Genomic DNA, 19,004 nt, shown 5'->3' with positions numbered 1-19,004 from the left:
AAGGTGACTGTGTTTATAGATGACGTTTTGATTGCAAGCGAGACTGTTGAGGAGAATGTGGAACTGTTTGAGAAGGTGTTAGAACGGTTGGAAGAGGTTGGAGTGAAAGTGAAGCTGGAGAAGTGTACGTGGTTGGCTGGGGAAGTGAAATTTCTTGGTCATAAGGTGAGTGCAAGTGGTGTAAGGAAGAGTGAAAAGTTTGTGGAAAAAGTAAAGGAGTTTCCACATCCCCGGACCGTGCGGGAGTTAAAGGGTTTTTTGGGGTTGATTGAGTTTGGGAAAAAGTTTGTTAGGGATTGTTCGGATATAGGGAAGCCGTTGACTGAATGGACCGGGAAGAAAAATTGTACTAAGCTGAGGTGGGATGAGCGAATGGTGGGAGCATTTGAGAGATTAAAAGAGGAGGCTGCTAGGGATGTCACCTTGGCTTTTCCGGACTACAGTGAGGATGCCAGTAAGCTTGAGTTGTATGCTGATGCTAGTAAGTTTAGTGTGGGAGGATGCTTGGTGCAGATGCAAGAGGTGAATGGGGAGGGGCAATTGAGAGTGATTGTGTATGTGAGTAAAGCTTTTAATAAAGCAGAGCTGAAGTATTCGGTGGTTGAGAAGGAGCTTGCGGCAATAAGGTTTTGTGTGAAGGCGTTGAAAGTGTTTTTGTATGGGGTAAAATTTGTCATAAGGACAGATCATCGGCCGTTAGTTTATATGATCAAGAAGGAAAGTGTGAATGCTAGGATTGCGAGGACAATTGAGGATTTGAGTGAGTTTGATTTTAGCTTAGAATATGTGCCAGGGAGTAAAAATGTGATTGCTGATACGATGTCTAGGATGCATGGTAAGGACAGTGGCGTTGTGAAAAGTGACTGGGATCCGAATATGGTACCTGAGGGGTTGGTTGTAAAAGAGAGGTTTGAGGGGAATGACAGTGTGTGTGAATGTTTGTTTTCAGCATTGAAAAACTTGGAAGGTAAGGGTCTGGTTGAAGAGGTACCCGGTAGTGTGAATGAGTTGCGAGTGAAGTTGATGAGTGATGTGCAGAAGGAAGTGGCATATGCGGAGGAACAAGGTGGGGAAAGAGAAAAGTTGCATGAATTGTTGTCAGCAGTAGCTGAATTGTTTGGAATAAAAGAAAAGTGTTGTTGTATTTTGGATGGGACAGACCGGTTGAGTATCAAGGAAGGGTGAGTACAGGTAATGAACGTGGGTTTTGATGATTCAGTGCGGGGAACGTGGTTGTAATTGGTTGGTTACAAAAAGGGACTGTGAAGGGGATCTGAGTCAGAATTGTGGAAATGGGGAATTAACTGAGGATGAATGTGATGAGGAGGATTGTGATGTGGATAACCAGGTGGACGTGGTAGTGAATGTGTGTATGCATGGGACTCGAGGGAAAATGGTGACGTTTGTCTGAGTAAATGATAATGAGTACTGTAGTTTGGTTGACACAGGGGCACAAGTTTCCTTGGTGAGTGGGTCAGTGGTGAGTGAACTTGAGAGATGTGATTGGGAAGTGAAAAGGCAGTCTACAAGTGTGAGAATGCATGGGTTTAGGGACCAAGGAAAGTGGTTTTAAGTATGGGAAGAGGTACGGTTAAAGGTTAGGTTGGGAGATCTTGAGGTAATGCATAACTTTATAGTTATAGGAGAAAATGATATGCCATCTTGCTTTTTAATAGGGATAGATTTTTTGAGGATCCACGATATAGACGTAGATATAGGAAATGGAATTCTTAGAAAGGGGGGCAGACAAGTAGCTAGGATTCAAGATGGTAATGTATTTGTAGCAGACTTTGTGGGTATGATTGATATTGCTAGGAGTGAGAATGATCTGTTGAGTGAGGAAAAGACTGAGGAAATGCAAAATAAGTGCCTGGAGATAAGTGTGTTGCGACAATGTGTTTTGGGAGGAGTGCGTGTGGCAGACTGGCCATGTGAGTTGGATGTATATAAGAGGGTTGTTAAACGTTTTGTGGTGTGCAAAACCATAGTGTACTTTTTGCATCAGGAAGGGGTGTATGACAAGGAAGTGTATGTGCCGGTGTTTTCTTTTGAGTCAGCTGTGAGTATGTGTTTGTTGGTGCATGATCGGTTTGAGCATATGGGAAAAAATAAGTTGTGGGAATGCATGAGAGAGAGATTGTATGCTCCTGGGTTGAATAAGATTTGTGTGGATGTGGCTGTCACGTGTGAAGACTGTTAGAGGGGAAAGTATCAGAGTGTGCATGCAACTCCACCTGTGTTGCGATTGGAGATGAAAGGGCCGTTTGAAATGCTTGTGATTGATTGTGTTTCTTTGCCTAGGACTGCGAGAGGACACGTGGGGATGATTGTGATGGTGGATCACATGAGTAAGTTTGCCTATGTGGTTCCCATCAAAGATAAGAGGAGTGAAACTGTTGCACAAATGGTGGGTCAAGTGATGTTGCCCATGTGTGTGTGTAAGCCGGCAAAAATGTTGAGTGATAATGGACCTGAGTTTGTGGGATGGGAATTTGAAGAAATGTTGAAGGAATGGGGTATTGTGCATGTGTATTCTACTCCGTATATGCCCAGTGCGAATGGATTGGCTGAAAGGACTGTTAGGACGATGACTGAGATTTTGCGAATGATGAGTAAGGGCGACAAGGATTGGGATATGTATGTAGGACGTGCAGTTTGGGTATATAACGCCACACTGCAGAAGAGTATAGGTATGTCTCCTTGTAAATATGTGTTGAATTTTGAAAGGATTGTCAGACCGCGGTTGGGTCTGTCAGAAGGTGATCGGGATTTGTGGAAGAAAGCGAGTGAAAGGTTTGAGAGTTTTAAGATTGGGGATAAGGTGCTGAAAGAGGTGGTTGAGATGGGAAGAATGAATGTGTATAAAGTAAGGGAGAAATTTGAAGGGCCTTTTGAGATTTTGGAAGTGGGACCGAGTGGATTGAGTCATGTTTTGGGGAAATTGCGAGTAGTTGGGGGAATGGATGAGGTTAGGGCACACCATCACAGTATGTTCGGGAGAATGCAATGAGTGAGTGGTTGAGGGTGAATAAGTATGAGCTGACTGTCGGTGAACAAATTGGTCTTGGTTGAGTATGGAAGAAAACAGAAGAGTGTGGAGAGAGGAAGTGGAAGGGAAAAGCGTGAACGGCATGGTAAAGGGTTTGGTTGTAGGGTGCAAACGGTTGATAAAGCGTGTGCTACGGATGACTTGGGGGGAATGAATGATACTTGTAGTGTATGTGGGTTTGAGTTGACAGGGACAAATAAGACTTCAGTGAGAAGGAAACTGAGTAGTGAGGAGGTAGTTGATAGGATGGATAAGTCTTTCCAGGAGTTTGACAGAAGTATGGATGAACTGAGTGGTTTGGTGGCCAAAATAGGGGAGATGTTGGAACCAGACTTAGAAGACATCGGTGAAGTAGTGAATGGAATTTGGGAGGATGGTAGTGAGGGAGATAATGGGAGTTTGAAAGAAAGTGGTTTGGAAGAAGTGAATGGCGATGTAACTGAAAGAGTGTATGATGGTCCTCAAACAAGATCCAGGGGACCTGCATCTGAGCATCCTTGGGTGTTGCGAAAGGCAATTTAGTGTGGATGTTGTGAGTGTAAGATGTTGTCAAGTGTAATGGGGGGAGGTAATATGGAGGAGTAATGATAGTTTATATTTGACAACATCTCCAAAGGTTGTGTGAGAGAGAGAGAGAGAGAGAGAGGAGAGGCGAGAGAGAGAGAGAGAGAGAGCGAGAGAGAGAGAGAGACGAGAGAGAGAGCCTGAGAGATAGAGAGAGAGAGAGAGAAGAGAGAGAGAGAGAGAGAGAGAGAGAGAGAGAGATTAGTGGAAGAATGAATGGGAGTGGTTAAATGGCGGTCGGAAGCATGTCTGTTGTGGCGCTCTGTAGGGAGTCGGTGGAAGTCTGTTACGAGAGTTGTAGGAGTGAGGAGTCTTGTGAAGCTAGTGTCAGTTTTGGCAGCAGTTATCCTTTGGTGGTTAGTTGTTTTGGTGTTATTTGATAGATTTTGGGGTTGTGAAGTTGTTGTGCGTGTGTCTGTCTGGTTGTGGTGAGGTTAAGGAGGTTGGTGGTGCATTTTCGGTGTTTGTGAGTGGTGGTTGGGGCAGTGTTGGTTTTGGCGGGTTGTTGTGCTGGGGGAAGTCGTGTGGTTGTCGTGTTCTTTCAGGTTGATGGTGTTCGTCTGCAGTGATTTGTTGGGTTATTGAGTTTTTGTGGGGTTGTGGGTCTCTGGTGGTTGGTTTGTGTTTGGTTGTCGGCAGTGGTTGTGTGTCAGCTAGCCTATAGCCTATATCCAGTAGACAGCACAGCCTAGGCCTAAGTATCAGAAGCCAGAGGTGAGTAACTGTTTGTGTTTTGCGTGTTTGGTATTTTATTGAACCAATTGTCCTGCAGGTTAAAGGTAACATAAAGGGGAAAGTGTGAGAGTGGGAAATTTTGTTAGCTGGTACGATTAGTGTAACTGTGGGGGGTTTACTTGTTTTTTGTTATCCCGCCACACCATTGTATTCCCAGCCATTGAAAACGGGAAGCCGGAACGAGCCGAGATTTTTCCTGGTTTATCTGGAAACCCAGAAATTCCAAGGATTTTATCACCTTGGCTGTTGCTTTGAGACACTCGTCGTCGCTGGCTGCCCAAATGAGCCAGTCGTCTAGATAGGCTACTAACATTACCCCTTGAGTTCTTAGCTCTTGAACTATCATCTTTTCTAATTTGGTGAATACCCTGGGTGCAATGTTGAGCCCGAACGGCATGACTGAATGAGTAAGCTTGCTTTCCTAGTTTGAAGCCAAGGTACGGAGAGAAGTTCCTTGCTATCGGAACATGATAGTAAGCGTCTGCAAGATCTATAGAGGTGGTGATGGCCCCACAGGGAAGTAAGGTCCGCACCTGCGAGACGGTCAGCATGCGGAACCTGTCACATTGAATGTATGAGTTGAGACGGGACAAGTCCAGAATCACTCTTCTTTTGTCCGAGTCCTTTTTTGGGACACTGAACAGACGTCCTTGAAACTTTAGGCGTTTTACTTTCTTTATAGCCTTCTTCCGCAGGAGATCTTTTGCATAGTCTAGAAGGTCCGTTGTTGGACTCTGGTGAAAACTGATTGGTGGAGGGGGCCCTTTCTCCCATTTCCACCCTAGACGTTTCGAGACTATACTGTGGGCCCATGGACTGAAGGTCCAATGGTCCCGGAAGAGATATAATCTCCCTCCCACCTGCGTGCTCTCACTGGTTGGCTGTAGGTCTGCTACCTCTGCCTCCTCTGAAGCCTCTACCTCTTGCTCCGCTCCGTTGCCGGGCGCCACCTCTGGCTCTGCTACTTCCGGTATGCCTACTGTAGCCGCAAAATGTACCTCGCGACTCGTAGGAGGAGTTGAAGGCTGAGGAGGTTACTAGGGCTGTTGAGGATGAAGGTTGCTGAGCCGGCCGAGTTTGCACCAGAACATACCGCTGCTGCGGTTGAGCCTTTGATGTCGAAGGCTTACTGACCTGAGAGACCGGAACCGCTTGAACTACTGCCTGAGGATGAGAGGTCTGGTAAGGATGGAATTTCCTTGGCCTCTTCTTAGGTCTGGATTGGTGTCCGGGGTTATCAAACTTCCTTTAGAAAGGAAGTCCCCAACGGACCCGAAGACTCTGGTTGGCTCTGGCTGCCTCATGAAAGACGTTGACTTCGTCTTTCGGGAACAGATTTTCGCCCCATATTGAAGACTTTATGAGTCTGTTAGGTTCGTACCTTATAGAGGCACTCGCCAGGACGTACTTCCTGCAGGCTCGTCTCGCCATTATAAATTTATACAGGTCCGCTTGGAAAGTCTGTAAAAGAGCTTTCGTGAGGACCCGGAACAACTGTTCATCAGTGAAGGTTGAAGCATCCAACTCCGCCGCAGTGACTGAGTTGATTAACCTTCCCAATCTAGATCTTGCCTCGAATTCCGCTTTGACCAAGTGGTCCGGAATCCTGGGTAGCTTCTCTGCAAACAGGGTGGAGGCGCAATCCGGGTCGAGTTTACCTGCCGTAAACGTAGCCTGAGCGTCATTCCAAAACTCCACATCTGCGGGGAAGAGTAGAGAAGTAGCCCCCTTATGAATAGTTAGAACCCGCAAATAGTTGGAACCCCTGTAAAAATGCTAAAAAGAGCCTATTTTTTTTAGTTAAAACTCAAGAAAAACCCACTAAAAATTTTGATACTTGGTTTTTTTTAATAGTTTTATCACAAAAAGTGCATTTTATGATGAAATTGATTAAAAAAACCAGGAATTTCTGGATATTTCTCATAGAAAAATACTGCAAATAGGCGAATTTTCCGCGAATAATGCGGGGAAACGTTCCAGAGAGAAATCTGTGAATGTGTGAGACTGTGAAGCCGAAGAACGCGAATACAGGGGGTCCACTGTATGTGTAACTTTTCTGATTGTACATACAATATAGTACAAGTCCAGTACAGGCAGTCCCCGTTTATCGGCGGGGTTTCCATCCCCAGGGGTGTGCCGATAAGGGAAAACCGTTGTTAACCGAAACTCAGCGATTTATGGTGCCATAATGGCACTTATGGCGCCAATAATCGGTTATCAGTACCATAATCACCTGTATGACATGCCATAAGTATCCTTATGGGGCCATAAGATGCCTCATGGCCCCGATAACCGGAACTCATCCCGTTATGGTGCCATAAATTGCCAATTTTATGGCGCTGGACAAACCCCATATAACCGGATCGCCAATAACCGAGTCTCTGCTGATAACCGAGGACTGCCTGTGGTCTGAGTTCAACATAACCAGCTGGGTGCCATACTAGCAAAAATGCCAAATCAACAAGTGTCCCTTTAAATACTATAATATTAATATGTTTTAAATTTGTTGTTTAATCAGAGTATCATTTTAAAATAGTTTGAATATTTATTGAAAAAATTATTAATCATTTCCTAGTGTATGCTAGGTAATTTCCTTTTCACTGAAGGTTGTATGTTACTTTTTCTATCACTATAATGTATGAAAAATTTTAGAATTTTACCCATATTTAATCAAACACATTATTATATACCTTACTTATGTTATACTTACTCATAAGTAATACCTATACTGCAGAATATAAACTTGCAGTTTTCCGGACCTAGCCTAAATGGAATCTTACGCTACATGCTGTTGTGTAAACAGACCAACTCCACCACTTTGTAATGTTTTTATTTTTCCTCTTTGGCCTAGTTACTTTGCGATCAGAATATCATTTCCAGCTTAGCATATATTTAATTAGAAAGCTGTAGTATTTTTATGTTTCTGTTTCTAACTGTATGTACATTAATTTATACTTGTTCACATGAATTAATGGACTTGAGGATAGTGACCTTTGAAATCATTATGTAAAAGTGACTCAAGTAATTTTTGATATGTAACTGACTGACTGTTTTCTTTTAGTATGCTTATTGTATGAATTACTGTTCCGTGTTTCCCCATCTTGTATTTTAGAGCAATTTTAAATTATAGTGAATATTCATGCTGTCTGTATGTAACTAAAGTTTATTATGATACCCAAATTATCAAGAATTCTCAAGTCTGTGATCATTTATTAACTTGGATATTTTCTATTTTTATTCTTACAGAATTCACTTGGATCGTAGTGATTTAACAGACGGGCATGTTATAGAAATACTGCGAAGCAAAGATCATCATATTGTTCATTTAGAACACGAGAATCAAAAGTTAACGAATGATATTGCACGACTGAATGAACAGTTGTCCGGTGCCCATTCACATGAGGAACACCTCGTGGAGAAGCTCTCTATGCTATACTCTCTTATTGAAGTAAGTATGAGTAATTATCCCAGGTTTTAGACATTCACTTATTCTAACTCTACATTGTAAGAGTTTTGGAAAATAAAATAAAAAGGCATCAAATATTGCATCTAGGATTGAAGGAATGCTGCTGACACCCTTTTATTACTTAAATTGTAGTGTGCCATCAGGTATATTGTACTTCCCATAATTTATTTTTGCTAAAGTACCATTTACTCTGTTTTCTTATTTTGAGTGTTTTATTTTTCTGTTTGAAGTTGCTTCAGTAGTTGTACAAAAACAAGTTTCAGAACTATACACTTTGCAGGCAGTGTTGACACTTGTAATTAACGTACTGTAATTTTATTATTTGAAATGAATTTTACCTGGTGTTAAACTTAGCTTATATCGTCATGCTATTAGGTGCGATAGTCATTCAGAATAATAAACAAAATAATGTTTGGCTAGCCCACTAGGACTATCTCCCTAATCATCTGTTTCCCACCAGTTGGTGATGGAATATTTATGTTATTGTCAGAATTCTTCATGCCAGATTGGTATGAATTGGCAATACTAGTAATAATTTTGAGTGTTTCTGGTGAAATTTTTCCTGTACGTTAGTATGCTTGTTTTCTGTTTTTGTATATGTCTTCTACAGCAAGTAAAGGTTAAATCATTGAGCTTTATAGGAAAAATTTTATGTAATCTCAGTGTTTTGGTTTGTGCATGATGGCCATGTGTGTCAGTCTATCTGTTGAGGTACAAGTGTGGTTCTCTTGTTCGATTAGAATGAAGAGGGATGTGATGAGAGGGTGGATAATTTTGTGAAATATCAGGTGATGCAAAAGGTCTATAGACTACATAGACAATTTGTTAGGGCAGGTCATAAGCCTGCTCAGTCTTTTCCTTTTTCTTCCAAAGTTACAGCTCCTTCTCCATTGCTTGATAGGTTAATTTCTCTCTAATTCCTGCTGCTTCACCTTTTTTTGCTCCCTATTTGGTTAAGGAGAAAAACAGTAGGTAAAGGCAGTCCACGGTTATTGGCGTGGGTTCTATTCCCAACAGCATGCCGATAACCGAAAATTGACGATACGCTGAGACACTGCACTGCCGATAACAGAGGCTCATCACCGATAAGTGAGGGTTGCCTCTGATAACCAGGGATTAGTGCATTTTGGTGCCAAAAATTCAGTTATCGTTGTCGCTAGACAAGTGCTATGAAACCGAATCATTGATAACCAGGGCTGTCGATAACCGGGGAGTGCCTGTAATTGATAATTACTCTTCTTTTACTGGTTAGAAATTTTACTGAAGAATGTGGTTCCCCCTCCCCCCATAAAGATTTACCTTTTTTGTCTTTCCCTGCGAGAGATAGGTGTCAGAGCCTTGCATACTCTTGACTATGCTCTTCTTACCCTTCTTTCTACCCACCTATTTCCAATCACCGCTATCTAAATCACTCTGAGCCTTTTCCCCAATGTATTCAGTCCTAGTCTCATCCTGTCCATCATCCTTACTAGCCTTCTTTCCCTTAGTCTCCATCTTTTCCTCAGCCCCTTCTTATTCTTGTCCTCAGGTTTATCTTTATCCTGTCTTCCCCTTCTTTCCCTTACTTATCACAACCAAATCACCTTCGTCACTCATACTCTCATCCACCCGTTCCTCCACTTTCGTTACCACTCCTGGCCCATCACAAGACCCAGTAGGCCTACCTCCTACAGCTCCCTCTCCCATGAATCCCTTCATCATCTCCTGCACTGCATTCATCATTACTCTGAATTTTTTTCCCATTTTATCTTCCGCTCCTTTCACCTCTTCTTTCATTTCCACTTTCGCACTCCTTAGCATTCCTCTCATTTCCTCTAACTCACTCTTCAGCTCATCACACTCTACCCTCAACCTCTCATTCTCTACTTCCAATCTTTCCTTAGCTTCCCTCACCAACCACAACTCCTCCTTCAGCCTCTCCATCTCCTTCAACCCTTCCATCCTCACTCCCTCCACCAATCACACAACTCACTATCCCAATCGTCCTGCAGCTGCCGCACCAGCAGTCCCTGTTTGGGCGCCAAAAAATAATGTGGCAGGATCACAAGCTTAAAAACAAGCGGGCAAATCCCCCCCCACATAAACTTAATCAATCCAGCTGCCAAACTCACCTTCAGTCACATTTCCCCCTTCACACTACAGAATACACACAGGACAATTGACCTACCTACACAAAGAACAAAAAACAAACAAACACATGTACTCACCCAACTGCAGAAACTCAGTGCTATGCTGTGCTGTCCGCAGGCCAAGGTCACCGAGACACCACCAACAACAAAGACAACAACCAAGAACCACAAGCCCGGAACAACACAGCAACCAAGGACCACAAACCCACAACCCAACAACACAACACCCAAGGACCACAACTCAACAACACAACAAACAAACAGGGAACACAACCACAACTCGACAACACAACAACAAACAGGACTACAACCACAACAAAAGACCATTGCACAAACAAGGGATTTTGACGAAGGAAAAATCTATTTCTGGGGAGAGACCTGTGTCGCCCGGTGAAAAGATCCTTCTAGCCTCTTTTCTGATATAAATACTTTCTAAATATGCCAGAGGAAAAGTTAGCATTGGTATGCAGAGGTTACTACCCTCGCGCGAGCACCCAAAGGGCGGCGTGTATAAAGTTCGGGGCGTGTGAAAACCAATATTCACAGGTCTCCTGCCACTTAGAGTATTCCTACCCAAAACCCCAATATGGGGTGTGCCGTGACAACGGTCACTCCCACATCACCTCCGTACTACCACTGTTGACGCCCGATGCAAGCGCCCTCACTCAATCTTTGCTTTTCTAGATACCTTTTCTTGGCTTGGATAGGTGTGTGATGGTAATTGCTTCATAGCAAAGGAAGATAAAGGAAAGGAGAACGCATTTTCGAGAAGTTCGGCAGTAAGGAGGTTTTCGCGCCCGTGTTGGAGGCGTCTTTTCCTCGCGGCTGTTCTGGAATCGTCAGGCCTGTTGTGGAGCGCAAAAACGCGCCGTCGTTACGTGAGAAACGCCACAATTTCTGATGCAATACCTCGTCTAGATTCATCTAAGAAGTTCTAGAAATCACTGGAGTCGGTGACGTTCCCCGTAGGCTCCGCCCCCAGAGTGTCGTATAAATACAACGAACGAACTTTGGAGAGCAGTGATTGTAGAAGGAAGAGATCGTAAAAGAGAGAGATCACCAGTTAGTAAGAGCCACAGATCAGATTGTCAGTGAGAGATCAGCAGCAGTGATCGTCAGAGAGAGACTAGAGACAAAGGAACCGACGAAGTATCAATCAAGAGAAGAGTTGTTCGGGAGTTGGTTGGATATTGGTCTAGTCGTCTTCAGGAGTGGACGAATTATCTCGTGTTATCTCGACGTCGAGCAGACTGCAGAGAAGAAAAGGTCCTGCTAGAGGTTTTGGGTATTTCCTGCCTTTCAAGTAGACTAGTATCTGCAATACGGAGTCAAGAGGATGACTGAAATTGCCGCTCTACATTTATGGAGCCAGAGCGTCGAATCGCCAAATCGAGTAGCAAGTATTTGAATTGCCTCACTGTTCCCCCAGTTCACGCAGTGTAAGATTCTATCTTTTTAAGTAAATAGGAGATACCATTCTGCATTTACCTTTCCTAGTAAGCTTGTAAATAAACCTTTGTTGTGTTAGTGTTTCTTTCTATATTCGTATCCCCAGTTTCAACTGTTTGTGTTGATATATTTTTTTTTTATTTCAAATTGAACCTGAAGCGGACCTCTCTCAGAGGCCGTAACATTGTGTCGACCTTTAACCAGGATATTTCGACACCGTAACATTGTCACTGAGATCTCAGAGTCTGTAACATTATGGCAACCTTGCCAGGATATTTTGACACCATAACATTGTCTCTGAGATCTGAGAGTCCGTAACATTTGTGGCGACCTTGCCTAGGCTATCAACACTTTAACAGTTTGAAACAGGGAGAATATAGAAAGAATCAGAATGAGTGAGATGGTGAAAGAGTTTATTGAGTCAGGTAAGCTACTAGGTCTAGAGGGGAATGATCTCCGTGAGTATGTGGAGAACAAAGAAAGAGAGAAGTATGAGAGAGATGAAAGAGCGGCTGAGGGAGAAGTAATGAAAATGCAGCAAGAGAAAGAGAGAGAAGCAATGATAATGCAGCAAGAGAAAGAGAGAGAAGCAATGAAGATGCAGCAAGAGAGAGAAGTAATGAAAATGCAGCAAGAGAGAAATGTTGGTAATGCAGCAGGAAGAGAGAGAGAAAGAGCGTATGCATGAGTTGGAAATTGCTCGGTTAAGGGAAAGTACTCGTAACAGTCGGTCAGGCGAGAACGAAAATGAAGCTGATAGATTAGGTATGAGTGCAGTGCTAAAATTAGTACCAAAGTTCGATGAGGAAGATGTTACGACATATTTCATGTGTTTTGAGAAGTTAATGGAACGAGTAGGTTCTCCTAAAGAAACGTGGACTTTATATTTGCAGTCAGTTTTGAGTGGTAGGGCACTTACTGTGTATAGTTGCATGTCTAAGGAGGAATGTGATAATTATGATATTGTGAAAGAAACTGTTCTTAGCGCGTATAGGCTAGTACCGGAGGCATACCGTAAGAAATTTAGAAATTTGAGAAAGGATGAAAATACTACGTATGTAGAATACGGTAAGAAGTTAGATAGGCTGTTTTTTGATTGGTTAACTTCTGCCAAAGTTGATAATTTTGATAGTTTGAAGAACTTAGTGTTGTTAGAAAATTTCAAATAGTAAGAGAGAAGGATAGTGTTATAGTTAGTAGCCTCTCTAGAGATTTCTCGGAATGAGTAGCCTAATAACCGTTTTCTGTTATCGCACGAGTGAGTGTGTGAGTGGGGAAGTGTGTACGTTTGACTGGATTAAAGCTTTATGCAAAATTGTTTCCCCGCTGTTTAATTCTTGCTTCTCTTTAAAAAAAAAATTAAATCGGTTTATTTTTTTTTTTTTTCTCTTTTGGGGGGGGCCGTGTGATGGTAATTGCTTCATAGCAAAGGAAGATAAAGGAAAGAAGAACGGTTTGTAAGAGTAAAGTGGCATCTAGTGGCTCAGAATTAACTTGTTTCCGATGTAATGGGAAAGGGCATTTAGCAAGAAATTGTGCAATAGAAAGGAAGGACGGTAAGAAACCAGTGTCTCTAGTTAACCTTTCGTCAAGTAGGAATGATGTGATGAGAGAAACTAGGAAAGTTTTTGGCGAATTTCTGTCAGAAGGCGTAGTTTCCTCTCTTGGAAGAGTAGATTCGAGAGAAGTGGTCTTGCTTCGAGACAAGGAGTGAGTGTGTGCCGAACAGGGCAGAAATCAATATGGAAGAGAAAGTCATGTTAGGTGGATTTCCTAACACTTGTGTTCTTTGTCCTTTGTTGAAGTTGAATTTAGAAAGTCGGGTAGTGTCAGGAGAAGTGAAACTTGCCGTTGTGGACAGTTTGCCCGTCGAAGGCGTTGACATTATTGTCGGTAATGACTTAGCTTTATCCAAGAATGTGAATCCTGTTGTGAGGAATATTCCAGTGCCTGAAATGGTAGTAACTAGATCGGGTTTAGATACAGACGTAGACTACGGTCATAATTTGTTCGTGGATTCGAACGAGTGTGAGTTCGTGGATTCGAATGAGAGTGAGTTCGTGGATTCGAACGAGTGTGATAGAGGTAGCGAGGTTGATCTTGGCATGAGTGTGGCTGAGAGACCTAACTCTATCGTGGACAGTGATAGCCAAACGGAAGGTGTAGCTGTCGGAAGTAGCGTAGTAAATGTACAGGTATCTAGTCCTAGTTACGGTGATGAATTAGGCTCCAACGTTTTGGATAAGGATGAGCTAGTCAAGTTGCAGAGAGAGGATGAGACACTAACCCAAATTTTTTAATGTGAGCTGGGTGATGATCTCGATGATGTGTGTAAGGAAACTTTTTGTGTAAAGGACGAAGTTTCGTGTCATGTTTGTCCTAAGTCAGGTAGTGAAGGGGGAATCACAGAAAAATTAGTAATTCCTAGGAAGCTTCGTGAACTAGTTTTGAAGTTAGCACATGATGAGCAAGGACATTTGGGAGTAAATAAAACTTTCAAGTGTATTAGTAGGGCACAGAGATGTGTCCTGGGGTAGAGGAACAATTTTCCAAGGAGACCACCTATTTTGGGGGTCCTCATTTTTTGCCAGGAAACTCCGATCCGGGGAGAGTAACACTTCTCCTGATGGAAGGAAATCTATGTTTTCTGAATTACGAGGGAGAGCTGAAAGTTCAGATATTCTGGCGCCTGTGGCCATAGCTGTTAGAAACAAAGTTTTTCTTAGAAGAGTAATATATGTACAAGATTCATTATCCATGTCTGACGCCAGTTTTAGGACATCATTCAAGAACCAAGTGACCTTTTGTGGACAGACAGTTGGTCTAAGGCGTGCACATGCTCTAGGAATGGAAGAGAAATATGAATCTGCTAAGTTTAACTTGAATCCGACTTGAAATATTTTCTTCAAGGCTGATTTTATTGTCGTAATAGTACTGGCGGGTAAGCCTTTTTCAAATAATGTTCTGAAAAATGAAATGGCCAGATTTGGGGTCATTTTATGGATGTCTGAATGCTTTAAAAATTCAGATAACTTCTTAACAGCTGAGTCATATTGCCTAAGCATTGAATCCCTTTTGTCCGATTCTATGAACATGACATTACATGGATCAATACTCGCATCTTCTTGAGCCGCAAGCTTCAAGAAATCTATAAGGTTAGGGTTTGCAGAATTCTTGAGGAAGCTGACACAATTTGAATTTGTACTACTTGTGTCAATTCCAGGCAAGGGATCTGTCTGAGATGGAGTTTCAGCTCTAAAAGGAGCGGAAACCAGTTGCTTTTGGGCCAGTTGGGGGCTACCAAGGCTATTTGTCCTTAGAAGGAGCGTAGCTTGTGTAACACTTTCATCAGAAGATTCACTGGAGGAAACAGGTAAATCTTCTGCCAATGGTTCCAATCTATTATTAATGCGTCTGTGGCATAAGCCAGAGGGTCCAGGTTGGGAGCCACATAGCATGGGAGCTTGTGGTTGGACTCTGTTGCAAATAAATCCACTTGTAGTCCGGGGATTTGATTGGAAATCCATTGGAATGAATTCATGTCTAGGGACCATTCTGACTCTAGTGGCGTGGTCCTGGATAGAGCGTCCGCTATTACATTCCTGACTCCTGCCAGATGGGTTGCTGACAGGTGCCAGTGCATCTTTGCTGCCAAGGTAAATAATGCTATTAGAACATGATTCAGTTTGCTTGATTTGGAACCTCCCCTGTTTATGCAATGGACTACCACTAGGCTGTCCGAGGCTATCCTCACATGGTTGTTCTTGGGTGGTGATAACTTTTTTAGTGTCAGGAAAACTGCCATGGCTTTCAATACGTTTATGTGGAACTGGCTGAGCATGTTTGACCATTTTCCTTGAATTTTCTGATGCTGAGAGTATCCCCCCCAACCACTCAGTGACGCGTCTGTATGAATCGTCACCGCCGGAGGACGGAAGTGCATTGGCACTGACTTGGTTAGATTTTTGAGTTTCGACCATGGGTGAAGTCTCTTTGTCAACACGGATGGAATTACTGAGACTTTGTCTCTGAGACGATTGTTGGCTCTCTGTTTCCAGACACGATTGATGTCTTTCAATCTGGCTTTCAGTAGGACATCTGTTACTGATGCAAATTGCAGTGAACTGAGGATCCTCTCTTGGGTACGTCAAGAGGCCTTCTTGTTCCTGATGAATCGTTTTGTAGCCACTGCTATCTCCTTGGCCTTCTTGGGTGGAAGGGATAGCTTGTGTTCCTTCAGGTCCCATTGTATCCCTAGCCATTGGAAATGGGAAGCTGGCTCCAGCCGCGACTTCTCTTTGTTTGTTTGAAATCCTAGAAGCGCTAGGAATTCTATGACTTTGGCTGTTGCTCTGCGGCATTCCTCGACTGTGGTTGCCCAAATGAGCCAGTCGTCTAGGTAGGCTACCAGCATTATTCCGAGGGTCCTGAGTTCTTGCACTACTGTCTCTCCTAGTTTGGTGAATATCCTGGGCGCTATGTTGAGCCCAAATGGCATGACTTTGAATGAATACGCCTTGTTGCCTAGATGGAAGCCTAGGTATGGAGAGAAGTTCCTTGCTATCGGAACATGATAGTAAGCGTCTGTAAGATCTATAGAGGTGATGACGGCCCCACGGGGAAGTAAGGTCCACACCTGCGAGACTGTCAGCATGCGGAACTTGTCACAAAGAATGTAAGAATTGAGTTTGGATAAGTCCAGGATGACTCTTCTTTTGGGTGAATTCTTCTTTGCGACAGTAAAAAGATGACCCTGAAATTTCAAGCTCTTTACTCTTTTTATTGCTTTCTTCTGCAAGAGATCTTTGGTGTATTCTTCCAGGTCCGCTGTTGGGGTCTGGAAGTTCACTGGTGGTGGTGGGAATCCTCTCTTCCACACCCACCTTAGGCCCTTGGAGATTATGCTGTAAGCCCAAGGGCTGAAAGTCCATTGATCTCTGAACCAGTATAGCCTCCCTCCTACCTGATAGGTCTCACTGGTTTGCTGCGGGCTTATAGCCCCTGCCTCCACGGACCCCCCTGCCTCTAGACCCACTACGTAGCCGGGAGTGGCATCTAGCCCTACTACTACCGGCTTGTCTGTTGTAGCCCCGAAAAGAACCACTGGCTTCATAGATAGGGTTGAAGACAGGGGAGGCCATTAAGGCTGCTGCAGCAGCAGGCTGTTGACCTTGTGGGGCCTGAAGAAGCACAAGCTGCTGTTGTGACTGGACTTTTGATGTTGAAGGCTTTGACATCTGGGCCAGGGGTATTGGCTGTGCCATCTGCTGAGGACGAGCTGCCTTATATGGCGCGAAGTATCTTTGCTTCTTTCTGAATCTTGGCTGTTTGCCTGTTGCCTCAAACTTACATTTGGCAGGCAGACCCCATCGGGCACGGAGGCTCTGATTAGCCCTGGAGGCTTCTTTTAGAACACTATTGACCTCTTCTTGAGGGAAGAGGTTCTCGCCCCAGATTGAAGTTTTGATTAGTCTATTAGGCTCATGCCTAATAGTAGCCTCCGCCAAAACATACTTCCTACACGCTCTTCTTGCTACGCCAAATTCATACAATCCGACTGAAAAGTCTGTAGTAGACTTTTTGTCAGAACCTGGAAGAGCTGCTTGTCCTTATAGATAGAGGCTACCAATTCCAGTGAGGCCACAGAGTTGGTAGATCTAGCTAGTCTAGTCCTAGCCTCGAATTCTGATTTTAGCATGTTCTCCGGCAGCTTAGGGAGCTTGTCGGAGAACAAGGTCGAGGCGCAGTCAGGGTCTAATTTGCCAACCGTGAATGTAGCCGGAGCATTATGCCAAAACTCTCTGTTGGCAGGCATAAGGAGTGAGGTAGCTTCCGTCTCTTTAGGACTAGCATCGGCTTCTCATCCGTGATTGCTTGGAGTGTTAACTCCGCAACCTTGTCCATGAAGGGAGATGGAACTTCGTCCGGTGTCGTGAATATTGTAAATGATCCCTTATGAGGCGTTAATCTAGTATTAACGCATTCCCAGTCCGTCAGAGTACGGGCCCAGATGGCTTGGGCTTGTTCCTTAGGAAATATTACAGTTTCTTTGGGAACTTTGTCGACCCTGACTAATGCATTCTCTGTAAGTCTGGCGAATCCATTAAATGGGAACTGGAGGTTCTTTGGATGGAATTCATAATCCTCCAGTGGACGAGTGCCGCAACCCTCTAGGGTCAGTTTGCCATCCACGTATGGTGCGTGAAGGGCGAACCGCCATGGGTTGTTCTTGTGGAATGGCGGTAACTTTGAGGCATCCGGAACTTCCGATGCTACGACCGGAGATCCGGAGTGGAGCAGGCCCGCCATCATCTCCTTTATAGGCTTTAACTGCTCCACCACGATGTCTGATACGGCCTGGTTGTCCGAGCCGGAGGTCCGCCTCAATGAGTCGAATCTTTCGTCGACTGCATCTCTAACCTTCGACATCAGAAGGTTAGCAAGGAGGTCATGATCAAGGCTTGACTCCGCCGCCTTGGTTTTAGCGGACTTCGCTCTCGATCTCTTAGTAGGGAGAGAAACCTTGGCAGCTGGCGATATAGCAGAGGAAGTCGAAGGCCTAGGGGCTAAGGACAACTCTGACGCCGCTGGCGGAGCTGGCCTAAGTACCTTAGGCAACGATTTAGTTGCCTTAAGGAACTTCTCCTTGGGACAGACTGACCTCGAGCCTTCCCAAGGAGTAGGGGTGGACTTGTCAAAGCCGCGGAAAGAGGAGGAGGAAGAGGGGGTGGGACATAGGAGGCTATCTGCCTCACTTACCTCGCCACTAACCTGCTCATCCATCGGCTCCATATGGATGTTAATTGCCACGACGTCTCCTGACAACTGCTGGTCCTCCGGTGGTGGGGCTGTTGCGGCCCAGATTGCTTCTATGATGGGAGCAGCCAGATCCTTCTTCACGGAAGCCGATGGCGAACCCGGGAAGAGGCGAGTCCCCAGACTATAGTCCAGGACGTAGAGGCACCCAGACGGAGCTTTCCGCCCGTAGCCAGAAACCCACTGCCTCAGGCTTGTTTTGGCCACCTGGCTGCTATCCTCATCCACCTGTAATAGAGGAGGGAGTTTACCCTTTCTACCATATCAGTTTGTATTACCAAATATTACCAGATATAGGGTGTTTGAAATGCTATATAGACTTAAACTAACAAACAGTGAAGACAGAAGGTTTCATAGTGCTTACCTGGTCATCGGCAAGAATCATGACCAGCTCGAAGCACAGCGAGCAAGCCTCCGGGTGCCAAATCATATAGGAAGGTTGTCCTTTCTCCGCCACAAAGGAGATCGAGCAGTTGGCATGAGACCGGCAGACTTCATGGCCTACCAGGTCATTAAAGGAGGCGGAGCACCCTGGAGACAAGCAACGAGCCTTCTGTAATAGGAAAGCATTAATGAGCAACAATTCTCCTAGGAGAATTGTAACTTAAAACTATAAGTATATATACTTATTAAGACATGCGACCTTATAATAGCATGCATCACTTTTGAAATTAGGTTCACTGATAGTACTACCAATCGTTACTAGCCAGAGCTAGGACGTGCATCTGAAGTATAGAGTGGTGCCGTAAACACCAAATGATATACATTTTGCTATGAGGAGAGCAAGCTCAACTCT

At 44.1% G+C, this 19,004-nt stretch overlaps 1 protein-coding gene across 3 annotated transcripts in view; it reads left to right on the top strand.

The window, feature by feature from the left end:
* Positions 1-19,004, top strand: part of LOC135201857 (TBC1 domain family member 2B-like) — a 641,388-nt gene that overhangs the window by 179,656 nt on the left and 442,728 nt on the right. For all 3 annotated transcript variants that reach the window (XR_010311621.1, XM_064231151.1, XM_064231152.1), the window contains exon 7: positions 7,595-7,796. Coding sequence is in view for 2 of the 3 variants with exons in the window: in XM_064231151.1 (XP_064087221.1) it covers positions 7,595-7,796 (202 nt within the window). In the remaining variant the exon portion in view is untranslated. The remainder of the gene's footprint in view (positions 1-7,594; positions 7,797-19,004) is intronic.

This window comes from Macrobrachium nipponense, chromosome 28 (assembly GCF_015104395.2).
Source record: "Macrobrachium nipponense isolate FS-2020 chromosome 28, ASM1510439v2, whole genome shotgun sequence".
NCBI lineage: Eukaryota > Metazoa > Arthropoda > Malacostraca > Decapoda > Palaemonidae > Macrobrachium > Macrobrachium nipponense.
The sequence above is the reverse complement of the archived record's forward strand: the minus strand, read 5'-3'. Positions and strand labels throughout refer to the sequence as shown.